Source organism: Fulmarus glacialis, unplaced genomic scaffold, assembly GCF_000690835.1.
Source record: "Fulmarus glacialis isolate BGI_N327 unplaced genomic scaffold, ASM69083v1 scaffold15668, whole genome shotgun sequence".
Lineage (NCBI taxonomy): Eukaryota > Metazoa > Chordata > Aves > Procellariiformes > Procellariidae > Fulmarus > Fulmarus glacialis.
The window spans coordinates 1,485-19,974 of NW_009226453.1; the positions used below are offsets into that span (position 1 = coordinate 1,485).

The 18,490-nt window shown below is 44.3% G+C and overlaps 1 protein-coding gene across 1 annotated transcript; it reads left to right on the plus strand.

The window, feature by feature from the left end:
- Positions 1-331: 331 nt before the first annotated feature.
- FBXO40 (F-box protein 40) lies at positions 332-13,148 on the plus strand. Its single transcript, XM_009582812.1, is given in 6 exon segments — positions 332-475; positions 722-914; positions 1,324-1,367; positions 1,369-1,410; positions 9,030-10,928; positions 12,951-13,148. Coding segments are annotated over 6 exon segments (2,520 nt in total).
- Positions 13,149-18,490: the final 5,342 nt, after the last annotated feature.

Below are 18,490 nucleotides of genomic sequence, written 5' to 3' on the forward strand. Positions count from 1 at the left end.
GACAACATTGAAGGCTGAAGAATGACCCTGAACTGGGGGGCGGCGAGGAGTGGAAGTGGACAGGGTAAACAGATCAGCGGTCATGTTGTGATTGGGTGAAATTCGGGTTTAGGCATATTACCACTGGCCCCTGTTTTCCCCAGTAGAATGGGATGACAGAAAATGGTATCACGATAATACAGCCCATTCTAAAAAAGGCCACGGAGCCAGACTGCTAACCATATTTAGGACTACTAAATTATGATTGGCAGCAGCAAGCCTTGGTTGTCACCTACTGACATTTTTTTCAGCCCTAAAAATGAAAACACAGTTGCCTGCACTGTCTCAAACTATGAGGGTCACTGGGGACTCGCAGATAAAGAAAAAGAAAGATAAGGCGAAGCAAGGAGTTCATCGTGACTTAGGATCTCAGAGCCACCACCACCACAGCCAAAAGATGTTGTTCTGTGTTTCTGAGGAGGTGAAAAGTGGTTGCGTATGGCAGCAGGGTCACAAGAGGTGTCTTTGCAGCCAGATGGGGTGAGCACCCACCAGGGAGAAGCAGCGCCTGCGCCATCTGCAGCCCTGAACCTCACTGACATGTAGTAGTACCCGTATGTCTGTACTCACCATGAGTATCAATGCTCACTGTGAAACTCATGAAACTCACCATGAAATGCTTTAACGGGTCCACGCTGACAGTAAAATGTGACTGCTCTCCTTTGCTCCTTTGCTTCCTCAGGTTTGGCTGAGGAAGGGCACCCAGTGTAACCAGGCTTCCTCCTGGTGGCTGGTGGGACCCTTTCACTGTGCAGTGGAGGGGCTGGAGCTGGGGAGTCTCCTGGGGGTCCTTGGGAAGCGGGCAGGCAAACCTGCCCAGCTGCTCAGCTCTGGGCCGTTCCCCGCTCTTTTTCTGCCCACCCCTGCCCAGACAGGTCGGAAACCCGCCATCGCTGTCTACACCAGCTGCTAGAATTGGTGACGGTGGAAGCCAGGGGCACAAGCGACAATTCCAACCACAGAAACTGGTGTGGGCCCTAAGGGGACTTAAGTCATAAAGGGCAAACCTCCATCAGAGAGCGTCAGGGAGCTGATACAGGGCTCTTGATCTTTTCCTCTCATGCAGGGGGCACAGAGTATTACTGGTTCTGCCTCTCACATCTTCTCTGTGAAGTATCACTCCAGAAGTGACAGTGTTAACAAATACAGTGAAAGAGACTGCTCTGTAAGCTGAGCTACACAGTCACATGCACAGGTTTTATTTTTAACATCCCCAAACTACTTGATGTTTCTGCCTGGGCTTGCTCCGTATCCTCCCATTCTCTCTTCTTCCTTTGCTTGCAGTTCTCCCTTACCCACCTCGCTTCAACCCAGCTGAGCACAACCAGGCGAGCAAGTGTTTGGTACACACGCAGGGACTCTATGATTAAGGTAAGGCTTTGTAAATAGAGTTGGAGTCTTTATTGGTCAAATCTTATGCAATGCAATGGTTACTGTATCGAGCTATGAAAATCAAGACATCTTCTAAACAGCCTTAGTAATTAAGATGAAGTAGAATAATCAGACACAAGATGTCTTAAATTACACCCTAAAACAGAGGCAGCTGTGAACAGAGGTAACTGTGAACGCTTCTGTGACATGCTACTCTAAAAAAAAAACCCCTCCATAATATATTCAGTGGATTAGCCATAGTTTGCAGCAATGTATCTGAGGTTTTAAAAAACGAAGATGCTTATTCTAAGATGGGAGCTTCAGTAGCAGGACAGATGATAAATCAAAAATTCAATTTCTGTAATTTTCAAGAAACTCTAAGAGAAGTAAGACAAGGAGATACAGTAAGGGTCAGAGGAGAGGCAAGAGCAATCTTCTGGCAAAAATGCTAAGACTTAAAATCCAGTGAGTTTTGTAGATTCAGACTGCAAACTGTAGTTCGTAAGCCAGACTGAATAATAAGATGATGAAGTAAGAATCACAAGTGTTAGAGGTACTACTGTACCATTTAGAGTTGTGGCTGCTTAGCAATTTTTATTCAGGAATCTTTCCTCTTTCGTTTTTATGACTTAGACCTTGACCAATAGATCTGAAATTCGCTATGTGGGCCTTGGGCTGGGTTTCTTTTGTTTTGCTTAAAACCATTCACTTGATGATTATCTCAAGAAGTTTTCAGAAAAGTATGTTAATGAGATTGTTACCAGGGCATAAAACAGAATCTGATCCCAAAGAAAAAAAACGCAGGGTTTTTTTTCCTCAAACTGCAACTAAACTGGAACCTGTTATTTTAAAGCACTTGCTGAACTCAAACCAAAACCAAACCCATTTCCCAGTTATCGATGCAAAGTGGGAGTTTGCCTGTCTGTGTCTCTACCAAGGACAGCACAGGGATGCCTCACATGAATGAGAAGCAGCAGAGCAGCTCCATGCCACAGCCTCCCCCTTCTCCCTGTCCTGCCTGTCTTCCACACGACTCCCCAACATGCCCAGCACAAGACCCTGCTGCCAGGTTGCCCCGCACCGTACCGCCAGCCCAGGGGACCACTTCAGTGCCTGGAATTTTGGGGTGGGTTTGTCTCAGGTGAGCTATGGCTATGGTGCACCAGCTAGGGAGGAGCAAGACGTATATTGCTGATCTAGGTCTTACAGGGGGGAGTGCGGTGTGGGGTTTCCACCAGCAGTGCCCTGTGGTACCCATGCCTCACTGCTCTGAACTCTCCCCTGCTCCTCCCATAACAGCACCAGTGCATTTCACTAGACAGAAATTGCAGTAGCAAGTTTCGGTGCCTCTTTACTGCATGCATGCATGCAGCACAGATTTACCAGGTGAGGGGGAGGCCTGATGGTGCGACAGCTTCTCTGGAGCTCCACAGTCCTGCATGCCAGGTTTAGGGAGCTGAATAGAAGTTGATGTGCTGCTGTGGGAACCTGAGCAGCACGTGTGCTTTGAAAGAAAAGCAACGAACGTGCCTGACTGATGCACTATACTGTGGACCTACTCCATCCCTGTCCTTTTAAAGCATTTTTTTTTCAGTATAAAGCAATTCCAACCTGTTCAGTAACTCTGAACCAGGGGTTATTGCCACGAAACACCACAGGCTCAACCAGCTGATCCCCAGCTAGAAAATACAGGGATCCTGATTGTCACAGCCTCATCCTTCCATCTTTGGGCTTATCTAACAGGTCAGTTACCTCACAGAAAACCTTTTCTGCATGTCTTATACTGGGGATTTGATGTTCACCAGAAGGATTGTGCTGGAATTAAAGTGCCCCTATAAAACCCATGTGGACTTGCTCAAGGTCTGAGCCTCAAAGAAACTATGTGTTGTACATGCTTGCTAGAAATTTATTAGTGTTATTGATGAAGATTTCACCTATACCTTTTATTCTCCCTTTCCACCTACCCTGGGTTATACCATATTCATTGCCTGACTCATTTAAGGGTCGGCTGGCAACACGTATATGCAAGATCAGTCTGAGTGGCAGTTGCAGAGCAGGTGTGCCAGGAAGGACAGTGACCTGCTACGCCTAATGACAAGGCAGTCGCTCAAGCTGTAGCTGTCCCTGCTGTGGGTGTTGAGATGTGGGGGTTGACTCACTTAGGGGTCACCATGATTCCAAGTGGTGGCATTCTTGGGTTTGCTTTTTTTGTATCGAAAGACAGGACTTTAGAAAAATTAAGCTCCCGAGAATCATGTACAAATGCATTGCAGTATGGTTTCAAATGGCATAGTGTTTTCTTCCTCAGCCTCAAGAAATAAATATATCTGTGTAGCAAAAGGAGACCCAAGCCTGATTTCTTGCTGAGGTTGTTAAGTACGTGGGGACTGAGGAAGAACGCTGCATGAAAAGAAGAAAATCTCTAGTTTAATGACATTTAGATGCTCTCCTAGAAAATGTGATTCTACAGGTGGCTTTGCCAGGGTTTTTGTGCAGGAGGCATGCAACTGCAAGTGAAACATCAAAAATATGTGCACACCATGCTTGGTGTGTACATATTTATTTATTTATTTATTTACATAAAATATTGTCTTTAATTCTATTTCTTTTCATCTTTCTAAACTTCAATTCTACATCTGCCAAATAGAAGTAATAGTATCTTTTAACCTCAGGTGCACCTCTAGTACTGCAAAGATAAATTCATTATTGGTTGTGAACCCCCTTCAGATACTAAGATAGTAAATATATTGAAAAACCCTGTAAGGAGATGAATAATTCTGTATTCACCTCAGGATTTAAGTATTATGATAAAAACAAGATAAACACCACATACGGGATAACAAGGATTCAAAGAAATAGAGAATATCTCCTACCTGCCCTATATACTTCACTAAAAGTATTCACGTTCCTTGAAAATAGTTTTCCGTTGTAACATTATATATAAACTTTAACATTCTTGGCTCCAGCATTTGGATGCAAACTTTCCCGAGATTTTTTAAGAGCTCCTTATCACATTGTAAATCTTAGAAAGATTGTTTTATGTTTGTTTGCAACCTCATCTCAGGGGCACTCTTTAAGGTAATTATCTGGGGTTTCTCGTGGCCCTTTTTGATGGTTCTTTAAAATGGGAGGCATCCCTTGATTCTGTGAGAAGAGCTCAGGTATGATGTATAACCTTAGTATGTCATATGATCAGTCACATGTAGCAAATACCAAATAAGAAAACAGTTGTATTGTTTTGGCTCATTGACTGCAACTGAATTAAATATATATTTACTGAAAATAAATTGTAATTGGTTTATAAACTGCAAGTTATGAACAGATCTGCTCCAGACACAGACATATCTGCAGTTAAAATAGTAGCTGTATATTTTTAAACCTTGCTTGATTTGCTGTCATGACGGTCTAAAAATAAAGATTTACTAAAGTGGGCAGACTGCGGACTGTAATTTGCATCCTTTCTTTCCACAGTAGCTTGAACATGTGGTTCAAGTGAGCTCAAGTGAGCATTTCTGTTTTGATTTTTTTTCTAACCCAGCTCTTAGGAAATTTTGCAAGTTACAGGGAAACAAGAAGCGTACAGGTTTAGAGAAATGTTTCATCAACCGACGTATCTGTGTGTCACCTGCCTCTGCATGTTATGTATCAAACTTACTGAGGCAAGAATTTGTAAACTTTCTGCTCAGGGTTTTGAAAGTTGTAGTCTGTGTACTGGCAATAATACCATCAACTGAACCACAGAGCTAACTAGATCATCAGTTAAAATACGGAGTTCTGGATTACCAGCATGTCAGAATAGAAGAAGCATTCAAACCCTGATAAATATCAGGAAAGTTTTCTATCGTTTCTTCCCGTCCTTCAGCTTCACAGGTTTGACAATGAGAAGAGAGGTATAGAAATCATTTGTCTGACAGAACAGCATATACAAGTTAGAGATGAGGAAAACTCAACTAAAAATGGCAGATCTGAATAATGCTGAAGACTTATTCTGGATCTGAATGCTCTGATGTGGTCACTTTTGATAAAGCAAGCATGTGTTTTCTTTCTCTACACGTGATTCAGATGGGGTTTGTTTCAGCATACAACAGTGTGAAAGCAGGCTCCTCTCCAGAAACTTTGCGATCAGCCCTTTCGGTGTTTTTGGAGAACCGTAAGACCTGTGCCTCAGATGTATTTTTATTTATCAATTATTTCTGTCCAAGAGTTGGTTTTGCAGTGGAAAGTATTGTTCACACGTTCATGTTTTCATTGTGGTGTAATGTACCCAGCCTTCCTCTGACCTTATGCAAGTCACAGCTGGGACTATTTTTAGGGATTATATTTGCAGCAAAATGCTACAAGAATGAGAGCAGCAAGGATGCTGCCAATGTGAAATAAATCCATCTGTATCTCCTGCTTCGCTGAGCCGCATAAAAGTAGACGTAACTAAACAGCCTAAAGCAGGACAGATACCACCCTAAACCACATGTATTTAAGGGCTGGATGTGGCTGGGGCCACCCTGGCCAGTACCCTGGTGTCACCTCTGTGCAGAAGCCAGTGCTTCCCAAGACAAGGCAGGGAATGTTATGACGGACAGTCACAAAATATTCTTTTTCTGCATTGCTGTCTCGAGCTCTTTCCATGAAAACAAAGGTGAAGGTACTGGAGCCTTATACTTGAGAGTGTAAATTTGTCCCTAGGTAAAGGGATCACAGAGGACTTGTTCCGTTACCCTGCAGGACCAAGGAGGAATGGGATTCACTAAGAGATGTAAACAGGTGTTGGTCAGTGTTGGAAGTCACAATGGATGGAACAAAGATGTGTTAAGCAATTAAGGCGCATCAAATTCAAACACAAGTGTGTGGTCTTCGGTGGCCGCAGGAACGCACATGCATTGCCTTTCCCAGACATCTTTCCTTTCCCTGCGTTGTTCATGAGTTCCGTTGCCTAGACGTGAAAGAGGAGAAGTTAAAACAGTGCCTTTGAGAGAGACAGGGGAAGCAGCTTCACGTATCGTCTCTTCCCCTGGAGCCTGAGCCTACTTCCTCTGCAGCACAGCTCTCCTCACGGGTAGGTCACTTAAGCCTGGGGTTGCAAAAGCACTCACATCTAGGTAAACGACACTACTGTATTTTATTTAACCTTAGGAAAAAACCAAAATCTAAATTATTTTACTGATAATGTGTATTTTTTCCAAGAGCCAAATGAGAGTCTGCTGGGCCTATGGTAGTTCTTCCTGCATAGAAAGTGTGGTGGGAAGACTTGTCAAAAATCTTTTTCTCATTTTCACCAAAAAAAAAAGCACCCTGCGTCCTGTTTGGAAACAGAACTACAGTTTCTCCTTATCATTAGCCTTTTCCCTTCCACAAAGATTCGCGGTAGACTGAACCAAGCTGGAATGCAGCCTCTACAGCAAGGAGCAGAAAGTCAGAAGTCTGGACTTTTCTGCTTGCAGCAGCTCTTCTTTGGGCCAAGTTACTGATACCAGTTGAAGGTATGCAAGGTATATCACTGACTCCAAGCAGTCAGTGAGCAGCCTCTAGTTCTCTAATCCAACAAGCGTGTATGAGGGGAAAGGACCGCAGGAGGTCCTACAGGCTACCCCTAAACAGCATCTCTTACGGACATTGTTGAAGAAGATTCCTCGGCTGGGTGGACCACTGGTCTGACCCAGAATGTCATTTCTTGTGTTCTTAGATTTTTTACAACAGAAGGCATGCCTCGTGCTAGTCACCATCTCCATTTACTTGCTGTTGGACTCTGTGCTTCTCTTTTCCCATGTGTAGGGAGAAGTAACAGCTATTGCCGGGAATTATTGCAAGGGTAGAGACATTACGAGCAAGGGCAACTGAGAACTTTTGGAAGCAGGCCTCATAAGTGCATTAATTTTACTAATTAAACTGATTTAATTGACTTACTTGGAAAGAACAAAAACACAATAATGAAAGCAAAGCATATCAGTGGTTCGTTCTGACACAAAGCTAGTAATCTGGTAGTGATAACTTTTTATATAAGGATCTTCATACATCATGTTCTTGTACTTCTGCTTTTTGTTGTTGGACCTCAGAAAAATTGTATGTCCTTTTTATATCAAAGGTTTATAAGGGGAGGAGAGGAAAAATTTTTATATATATTTTGAAACTGCATTAATATGGAAATGTGAGAACTGAAATGCAGTCTTCCTTAAGAAAACATTTAGCCTGTTTATATAATAAAGCTGGTTGAAATTTTGGAAACATTTGTTTTGGCATCCTCAACTTGTTCTTTTAATCCAATCTGTTGGTTGCAAAATGTTAAATTCATGGAGCTGCCTGGTGGCAGCTGAATTTATGAAACAGAGACTGGTATTGTTTACTACTTGCTGCCTGGGACCTTTTCCCCTATTTTCTGGCCCCTTGTGGTGTCACTAACACCTTTATAAACTGAATCTAAAATATGATCAACTCAGGATCACCTGTTCAGTTCCGGGTAGTGTTTGACACTGACTTGGCAGAAGCACGTAGGATGGACTGAAAAAGTAGAGCAATGGTGACAAGTTTTTGTAGGATCATGCTCTAAAATAGATCCCAAAGGAACAAAAATGGATTCTTTCTCAGAGAGGCACCTTGTAAAAGGCATGCTCAGAGCTGACCTCTCCCCTGCTCCGTCACAGGAAGGGAAAAGCTCTGTTGAGGTTAGACCTTTGTCGCTCCCCTTCTGCCCTGATTGCACACCGTGGTGCTGAGCTGAGGACGAGATAAACCATACCTGCCCTCTTCTCCTCCTTCCTATCTACTCGAAATCGGCATTCACTGGTGATAGCAAGGGGAAGAAAGGTGAAAGGCAGTTTTTAAAAAAAAGGGAAAGAAAATGAATTTAACTGGGTGACTATAACCTTGCAACAAGCCTCCTCTGCACTCTGGAGCTTCTCTCCAAAACACAGACCAAGGCATCATCTTATTCCAAGTTTTGACACCTGAAAGTAGCAAGTAAACCTGCCTGAAGGAAAGTTCCCTGCAGTCTCTGTTCCACGACATGCAGGCATGATCTAGGAGTGTAAGGGTAAATCAAAGAAGGCCAGGCAAATCAGCCTTTACCCAGGCTGGTTTCCACACCGGGAACTGGGATCATGATGATAATCCTCACTCTCAGCCTTGCTGGTGTAGAGCAAAGGGAGGTTCATTTGCACAACATTCATGTCTTTAGGGGGGGGATGACAAGACACGTAGGCCAAATGACCAGCTAATTTTTCTAGTGAGGAGAAAGAAACGTCATCTTTCCTACTCAAACTGCACTGAGGAAGTGCTGAGCTCCCTCACTGTGCCTCTGGCAGTCTTGATTTCAGCAGGTTGGTATAGATAGACCCAGTGTAAATATTGGGACAGAAAACAGCTCATTCCCAAACCCTGGCTGCCTCTGCTGGGCTAATGGGTAAGGACCTTATCTAAATCCATGCTGCTATTATGCCATGCTCTACCGTGGGTATCAGTACTGGTACGTGACTGTATGGAGCTGGCAGTCATTTACCCACAGCCTTATTCCCGCTAGAGGTGCATGTGAGCACCTAACGCGTAGAAACCAAGCACGGGCATGGACAGCCTGTGGCCATTCTTGCTCCTTCAGGCAGTAACTCTTGTCTTCTTGTTTTTGCTACACACAGCACCGGCCTCAGAAAGCTCCCCCTGGGCAGCACAGGCACTGTGAGAGATGTTTCAACCGGCACTGCCGCGCACCGATTGAGCCCTCCATCTCCTGCATGGTGATCAGCTGCCGCTTTCACTGCGGGGCCACCTTCCACATGTGCAAGGCGGAGGAACACCAATTGCTCTGTCCCTTAGAGCAGGTCTCCTGCCTCAACTCAGCCTATGGCTGCCCTTTTTCCATGGCCCGCTTCAAGCTGGCCAAGCACCTCCAGGTCTGTCCAGCCAGTGTTGTCTGCTGCTCGATGGAGTGGAATCGCTGGCCAAACGTGGATTCAGACACAACCCTCCACAAGAACATTATGAAGGAGACCTTGAACGAAGAGTGTCTGGACACAGCCTTGGCGCTCAGAGACCAGAAGATACTTTTCAGGACTTTGAAAATAGCCGACTTGTTTCCAGAGTGGAGGAAAAAGGATGAAGTGGAAGAGCTAATGGATGAAGCCACGGGTGGGGAAGAAGGTGCTGTGGGAGGAGTAGCCTGTGGTTCCCAAGAGGGTGACGACCAGTTGTCCGAGCTCAGCCAACGTGAGCGTGAAGATTTGGCAAAGGACAAAGAGGGAATGGATCTGGGGAGTTACAACACCTGGGAGACCATTTTCAGCAAAGAGCTCCTGGCTTGTAAGGTAACGGGCTCAGCAGCCGGCGCAGGACAAAAGATGGAGGAGGCTTCCAGGAAAACAGCGTCAGCCCCTCATGCTGCCAGCTCCACAGAGAAGGCAAAGGAAGTACCTGACGGTGCAGAAGAGGCAAAAGACCAAAAGCCTGAACAAGTAACACCGAATACAGAAATGACAGGACTGGCTCCCTGGCAAGAAGGGGTCCTGGAGAGGCTGAAGAAGGAAGTTGGTGTAGGAGATTACAACATGTATCTGGTACATCATGGGGGAATGCTCATCCGCTTTGGCCAACTGGCTGCTTGCACGCCCAAAGAAAAAGACTTTGTCTATGGGAACTTGGAAGCTCAGGAGGTGAAGACTGTTTACACCTTCAAAGTGCCAGTCAGTTACTGTGGCAAAAGAGCACGACTAGGAGATGCACTGGGCCACAAGGTACCAACTTCAGACAAGTCAGTGGATACCTCAGAATTGGGAATAAACCTAGAAGAACTACCTAAGGCAAATATAGTTAAAGCCACGCTGCTGTGTGCACTGGAAAAAGAGCTGAAAGGCCATGAGATCTCCGAAGCAAGGGGTATTGATGGACTCTTTGTGGATTTTGCAACACAGACATACAGCTTTTCTCTGGAGCCCTTCTCCTCCCGTGCTGTTCTAGCAGATATTCTGGATGAAAAAAGCCCACCAGAGCTCCATGTGGAGCTCTACACTGAATGTGTAACCAGAAGACACAACAAAAGCAGCTCAGCTTTCACATTCACTTGCAGTCATTTCTTCAGGAGGGACGAGTTCCCGTCCCACTTCAAGAATGTGCATGCTGATATCCAGTCATGTCTGGATGGATGGTTCCAGCATCGCTGCCCACTGGCCTATTTGGGATGTACTTTTGTTCAAAATCACTTCCGCCCTGATGGACTTAAGGCCAAGGTTATATACAGCAAGCCTCTCAAGACATTTGCTATTAAGCCAGAGGTGGACACCGTCCTTGCTGAAACAGGGAAGTGCAATTCCACAGTGGCTAATCGAGGGAGAAATAAGGACTCGCTGAGCAGCCTCCCAGTGGAAGTGCTCAAGTACATTGCTGGGTTCCTGGACAGCTTCAGTTTATCTCAGCTATCGCAAGTGTCAGTGCTGATGAGGGACATCTGTGCCACTCTTCTTCAAGAGAGGGGAATGGTCCTGCTGGTCTGGGAGAAAAAACAATATTCTCATGGTGGTACTTCGTGGAAAGCTCGCAAAAAGGCAAGTGACTGTGACACTGGGAAAAAGACAGCGATGGGTTCTCTCCAGATAAAACACAAGCATAGCAAGGGGTGCTGCATGTAAGCATGCAGATATGGAGAAGGTTCATGAAGGTGTGAATTTGCAGCACAATGTGTCTTGGGTAACCTGTTTGCATGTGCACCATTTTTAAGCACCGGGAACTGAGAATTCCTGATATTTAAAGATTACACACGAGGTTTTGAAGAACTTGAGGTTTGTACTTTTTTGTTGTTCTTTACAAGCTCATCCAGGGTATGTCAAAATTAAAACACGGTTCAGAATGCCAAAAGGGTAAAGAACAAGGAGTCGTGGCTGTGAAAGGAGCTCAGGCGTTCACATCAGCCCCCAAGGGCTTTCACGATTCGTAGTTCACAGGATTGTCATGAGTGTCTGACTCGTTGGGTTGTGGGCACCTGAGGGAGCAGCATGGGGATAGGAAGCCACCTTCTGCAAAGCTGATCTCCCACTCTTTGCGCTAGAAAATTATCTCCCTCGTTGGGTAGTCTCAACGAAATATGTAAACACAGCTCAGTTTAAGTCATAGCCGAACAATAGTTATTACAGGATTTTTTCTAGCTGATAGCCTTGCAGCTGCTCTAACATAAAACTGGTTGAAAGAATAACATGAGAGACTCCAGCATCACCAAGCAAACAAGGCAGAGATCTAGGAACAAATAATTTAGATCCAAGGAAGACTCCCAGAAGTGATCTAAGGACCTGGCTTTCAAGCAGACCCCTGAAGATCTCCACCTATTGATTCTTATCAAAGGGAAGCTTAGCAGTTCATGACTCTTTCTTAAGAGAAAGTCCTCTTTATTAAGAGAAAAAAATTGAAGCATGGTGAATTCAAAATCTGTGTAACAAAGTTTGGTGGCTGCAAGTTGAATTAGCCCAATCCAAAACAGGAATTAGCCACTGAAATCATTTACTGGAGGATGAGGCTTCCTTCAGTAAAAGGAAGAAATTCCAGTTGAGCAATCAAATAGCAATTAACTTCAGTTACTGTAGCGCAATTTCAAACCGGCAGCCTTGAATTTAAGGACTGTCTAACCCCTCTCATGTTAGCTCTCTTACTGACCGTGCAGTAATCTTGTTTCCAATGCACAGGCTCTGCCTCAAAACATTCTGTTTGTAATTAATCTGAATTTCTTGACTACTATGTATAATGGCGATGATTTCTTAGGACTAGGACAGGCTCAGGTGATCTTAAGTGTAGCACACCCACATAATGTCCTTCTTCTACAGGAAGAATCCTTCTTAGGGAGAAGAAATCTACTATGACTTTAAAAAGTCATTTGATGTAATGGTATACAGCAAATATTAAATGACATAATCACAGTCTTATCACTAGATGCTAGTGTGTCACTAAATGATACATGGTATCACTGCAAACAGAATCAGAAAATTTTAACTGCACATTTCTATTTTTTACAAGCTTGTATCTCCTCTAGGAATAACTTTAACCTTAGATTTCCCAGGCTTGTTCTCGGGTAGGGTGAATAACAACAGTGTTGCAATGTTCATTACTTTGAAGTTGCAGATAGATGCTTTGGAAGGTCTTTATGAAGTCAGGTTACTTTGAGATACGTATCACACAAGCGTGCTGTAGTCACTCTGCTTTATAAACATCTTGGATGCAGCTATAAACATCTTGGATCACACCGTACATGCGACGGAGTTTTCTGTAGAGGTGCGGTGGCCAGGTGTTCTGGATTTCCTCATGCCCCGCCCTGGATTGGCACAAAAACTGTAGAAGGACACTTTCCTGTTAAAAATGGCAGGTAGTGACTAAAGCAGCAAAACCAGCAAGTATGAGGTATGTAACAATACAGACCCCATTTTTACTTGTTATGCCAGGCCTGCACAATCAGACGTTCGCTAGCCTGTCCAGTACGAGTAATGCACATGCACTGTAAGCATATATAGATTTTTAAAATCCTCTTCTATTTTTACTAACTTTCTCATCTTCTTTCCCCAATTTCTCTCCCTTCCCTGTACTAGATCTGGCAGTTCAGCAGCCTGTTCTCCAGAGTTAACAAATGGCAGCGCAACGACGTCGCGTGCATGTCGGAGCACCTGAAGAACTGTCCCTTCTACCAAGTGGAGCACAAGACGGACCCCGTGCTGCTGACAGGCATGTGTGAATCTCGAGAGCAGACTCAAAAGACTTTGGTTTCTACTTTCAAGCGCAGAGTCTGAACAACCTGCTTCCCCTCTGCCACGCTCCTTTCAGGGTCCTTGAAAAGAAGATTTGGGAATTTGGGTGTAAAGGTTGTTGCTTCCAACTTTCCTTTGGACATACAAAACTGGCTTCTCCCCAGCTGCGTTTGGAACATCCTGCATCTTTTTTTTCCTGCATTAATCTGTTGAAAATTCATCCACTGCTCACTGATATCACGTGCTTTGCGTTTACATTTCTGCTCCTTGCTTAATACAGCATCCTGGAGAAAGCAATAAGGATCTTGTTTGAAACAGCATCTTTGCAACCTTGAAGGTAGGCTGCTGCTCCTGTACCATGTCCCTGAGAGAAGCAAGAGCAGTTAACGGACTTAGCTCGACTAGGTCTGAAACACCTTAGTTCTGGCTGGAAAGCCAAGTTCTGGGAGCACAGGCAAGTGCCCTCCTGCCCGGCAAACCTAGGGATTGCTAGCCTGTTCTGAGACATGGGCAAAAGAAAAGGAGCCCCCAAAATCAAGTGAATTAATTAGGACTCAGGAATGTACCGCACAGCCAGGGACCATTGTTTAGGGCCCCAATTCAGGCAAGCATGCCTAGTTAGCACAGCGTTTGAGCACAAGCCTGAAGCTGAGCTCATGGGAACATTCAAACCAAACCAAAGCAAACAAACTTGCTCTTTGTTAGAAATAACCAAGTAGCAAAAAGTTTTAGGGGTTCAATTGACTTTTTATATTTTTCAGTTAACAACTTTCTCTGTTTTACTTAAAAATCCATTAAAGCCATCAAAAAATATTTTAAGACATTCTTAGAATGCCTTACCTACTCAGTTTTGCAATTGTAGATTGCAAATCGTAATTGTAAGCAATGTAAATGATTTGTCAAAGAAAGATTTTGGTTTTTTCTGCAAAAGAAAAGGCATTCGGCAACCCATTCAGTAACAGTATGGATAATGTTTGCTCCAGTTAAATGGGCTGGAGTCTAAGAATTTTTTTGTTTTTTACAGAGCAGGGTTTAGTTGATTTTTTTAATAAATATACTAATTTAAAACCTGAATGTGCTTGTTGAGGCAACAGATGAGAGGAAGCGGGCATGTCACCAACAGCATCTGTCTTATTTCAACCCATTTCAGAGGTGCTAGTTAGAAATGCCATAGTTGTGGTGGTGGGTGGGATTCCTCTGAAATGGCCGTAAACTGATTCGACAGCTTACAGCCGCTGCACAGCCGCAGCGGTGCTGACTCACACTCCTTTCTTTTTTAAGCTCATAGTCAGAAGTGCGAGCTCAGGACATGAGGTCTGGCTTTCATCTCACCATCTCGGGCAGGAGGACCTCGCAGGGAGCTGGGACGTCTGCTGGCCTGGACCACTGCTCTCCTCGCCTGGGCTGGCCAGGGGAAAAACGACCCAGGTGGATGGACACACGCTGCGCTTGCCATCCCCGGTCTCGGTGCAGATCTGGGGTGAGGCAGGCTATGCAAGAAGGAGCCCTCTCCTACCGATAAAGGTTGCTGATGAACCTGAGCTCAGCACTTGGTAATCAAAGGCGTGAATTGCGTGGTGACCGAAACCGTGCTGAGTGCAGCTCGTCCTTGTCTACACTGTGGCTTAAGTGGTCCCTATGAGATTTATCACCATATGAGGATGTTTTTCTTCTCCAGACACACACCCTCAGGAGCATGTCGTTTGAGTTGTGGGGAAGTGGACTGGTCCCAGGAGCTGCAGTAGCAGCAGTTACAGATTTATTTATTTTTTAATGCTATTCTCTTTTCTGTCCTTAGAGATCCTTACTGGGAAGTCTCATAACGCTTTACACATGAGAATAAACTTGTTTGCACAGGTATCCTGTGGAAAACATGACAAGTAGCATCCCAGTTTTATGCAGAGGAAACTGAAGCAGATGAACACGGGGAACCTAAGCTGGGCCAGGAGCAGTTAAAGCTGGGTGCTCTGATCCTTCATCCTGTGGCTTCAGCCACTGCACAAAACCAAACTGGCCGTCCTTTAAAGTTGCTTACAAAAACTCACCTGTCCTCAAAACATCCCATGTAACATAGACCGCCCAATATTATCACTCTGTTTTACACAGGGATATTGACAGAGGTGAGAACATACAGCCAGACTTCCTAGACTGGCCCCTACACCAGGGCCTCATCCTTCGCATATCATGTACCTGATTTTGAAAGATGCTGAGCACCCAACTGTAGCTGCAGACCACAGCAGCTGCAAATGCACGTCCAAAAATTGGGTGCCAGTATCTATGCTGGGTATGTAAAAATGGAGCCACTTAAAATTATGGATAATTTGGGGAGGGAAAAAAAAAACTTAAATGATAGGGTCGCAGAGTAAGTCAGTGTTCAAGGCTGGTAGAAGTGACCATGAAAAAGTTATTTCAACCTGTGAACCGTCTCTCACCTGATCAGCCACTTAGCTGCTGTAAACTGATGTAGCTGCCCTGAAATTGTGGCCTATGTTAGGTATGAATTGGGCTCGTTTTACCTTTAGTGCCAGTGTCACCGGCACCAGTGTTATTACACTTCTGGCCTCCTCCTGTTGATGCCAGAGGATTTTGTTCTTGTATCTCCCTGCTCCTGGAGATCGCATGACTTCAGTTCCAGCCGTATTAGCACTGGTCCTGCTTCTTCCCTGTGCGGGAGGTGCCGGAATCAGACTACAGGGAGGATGCAACCTCTGCAAATGTGGTGGTTCATGGTGTGGGTCGGAGGTAAGAATGTCGCAACCTCTACCTCTTGGGATCAGCAGGGGTGTACATACAACGTCTAGGAGACTGGATCATTTTCCTGCTATAGGTATTGCTATAGGGTACGCTGGAGAGACACAGGCTGTTAATTCACAGAGAGAGAAAGAGACAAATTCACCCCTGTCAATATATATGTATACTTCTGTAAACTGCAAATTTGGTTAAGTAACCTTCAGCATATACAGTAGAAGCTGAAAATCCACAGTTATCTCCAGGTTAGTCTGGTTAACCCGACCCTGCAAGGGGGAAAGCTGTACAGGGAAGTGGAGATGACCCTTACACTAGTGCGTACCCACCTGGCAAATGCCAGCTGGTAGCCGCTTCTTACTTTATCTCGCATTTAACACTAGCGGAGATCTGTGGGCTGGTGTCAGATGCAGTTTAATTAATCAGAGGATGTATGCCAAGCTAGGTCAATGTTGATCGACCTGCTCGCTAGCAGAGTCAGCAGAAGCTTTGGGGAGCTGCAAGGAACCGAATTTGCCTGCTCTATTCATCTTGGTGAGGACAACGCTGGCTTAGTTAAAAGGCAAGAGGCTTCAATTTGGGTTCAGCAAGTCCTTAGGCTCCTAGTTTAAGCTCATATCTTGACTGACGGAAAGTTAAAACTCTTCCTAAATTTCAGCTTGCAGGATTTGATTAGAAGAAACTGGGCATTTGGTGTCTTTCAGAACAGGTCTTTTGCTGTGGCAGGGTCTGAAGTGGAAAAGGGGACCCAAGTCCAGCAACTGAGGTTGCTCTCGGTCCAGATCACACACTCCAGACCGTCATGGGTTTGACCCCGTTTGTGCTGCCCATGTTTTGTGCAGGGCAAGAGCAATACTCCGCACACTCCAGGCTGATGTGTTTTGCACTCGTTGGAAGAATGGGAACAGAAATGATGGCATCATGGAAACCAGAGAGGTCAGAGCAGGGCAAAAAGGCTCGGGACAAGCGAGCAGAAAGATGGGAAACAGGAAAGGTAACGGGTTTGGATAGAGGAGACCTGCCTTATTGTAGGTGTCATGGGAAGAGGCAAGTGGAGAACGGTAAAAGGACACACCAATGAAGGGAAGTGGGATGTGGAAGAGGTGAGGCAAATGTTTTAGGAGGAAACGGTTCAGACACTAGGAGAATAGGAGCGATGTTTAGGAGAGCAGAGACATAAGGGGAATAGAGAGTTTTGTTTATTTTATCTGGTTTCTACTGACAAAGTAAGATATTTGGATGAGCCTGGTGAACTCAGTGAAATGCAGACTCTGTTTTGAATTGTAATTTATACAGTGGACCTCACTCTGTGGCACAATCTCTGTTCTGGGTTAGAGCATTCAGCCAGCGGACTGTTGAAACATGAGCTGACAGGCCATGGTAAAGCCACAGAGAGTCACAAATTTTGATGTTCCTGTACGCTCATCATTTGTTGCCAGCAACAGACTTACTGGATAAATGCTTCTCCTTGAGGAAGGGGCTGGAAATTCCCCATCAGTGTTACACAGTAACAGGGGGCAGGTGATAATTCCTAAGGGGTGAAAGGGGAGTTCACCTACTGACACATACCATAAGTCCAGGTTGGAGGGAGAAATTACTTGCTGGGCCTCCAACTCCCAAAACTGAGTGAGCACAGATAAGGTGAAGTTTATCTGAACAGTGTTTGTTATTTTGCAAAACTCTGTAACTCCTTGTTGCTTTCTTAAGAATAAAAATTATATGGTTTAAAAAAATCCAAGTCTTAGCTTGTTTCCTTAGTTTCATCACATTAATGTTTGCTTTGCTTTCAAATCAGATGTGGTAGTTCCTATACCCTCATATTCATTATGCTCCTTTCCTCTGCTCCGCTCTTCACTATAATTTTCCTGGTTGAAGACTATTATTTGTATTTATTATTTATGTTTATTTTATATGTATTTAATTTTAACAATTATTTTTATTTTTGACCCCATCTTCTTTGCATAGCCATTTTCTCCTTCCTGGTTCAGTTATTTACTTACATGAAAAACTTTCTCTTCTTTCAAAAATCCGTTTTCCAGATTGACGTTACATTGTATCTACAAACATTTGAAGAAGAGTTTCTTTGCCGATCTCTCTCCTTACTCTTCACCTTTTGGCTGTTCATCCAGGTAGCTACAGAGGGATTTTTGCTTCTTTACTTGGGGTGCAAGTTCCACAGCCACTGTGCACCTCCCTCAGAAATTCTGGGCATCTTTCACATCCAGTTTCCCTACTGCTACAGTCCATGTTAAAGAGTATCCGTAATTCCTTGGGTTTTAATTTCTTTTGAAACAAAACCTGCATGTATAGTACAGGCCTCATCTTATTTAGCTTCCTGCTTAATTTATATGTCAGGAAATTATGATCACATGCTCCAAATTTATTTTTGATGGCCACCTGCTCTATGACTTAATTGCTATTTACAACTAACGGATCTTTTGTAAGTTCAGTGATGGTTTTGTGAAGGAAATTGTCATCTGTCATATTGGAAATTATAGGCCTAAAGCCCTTTATGATCATGAGAGATTATTCTCAGCTCCATAACTCTGAAGTTAGTTTCCCCATGGCAGCATAGTTCTTACTGGGATTTCTTTCTTTCACTGTTAGCTCTCTCCCTACATACCCAGTTAGGAACTTGA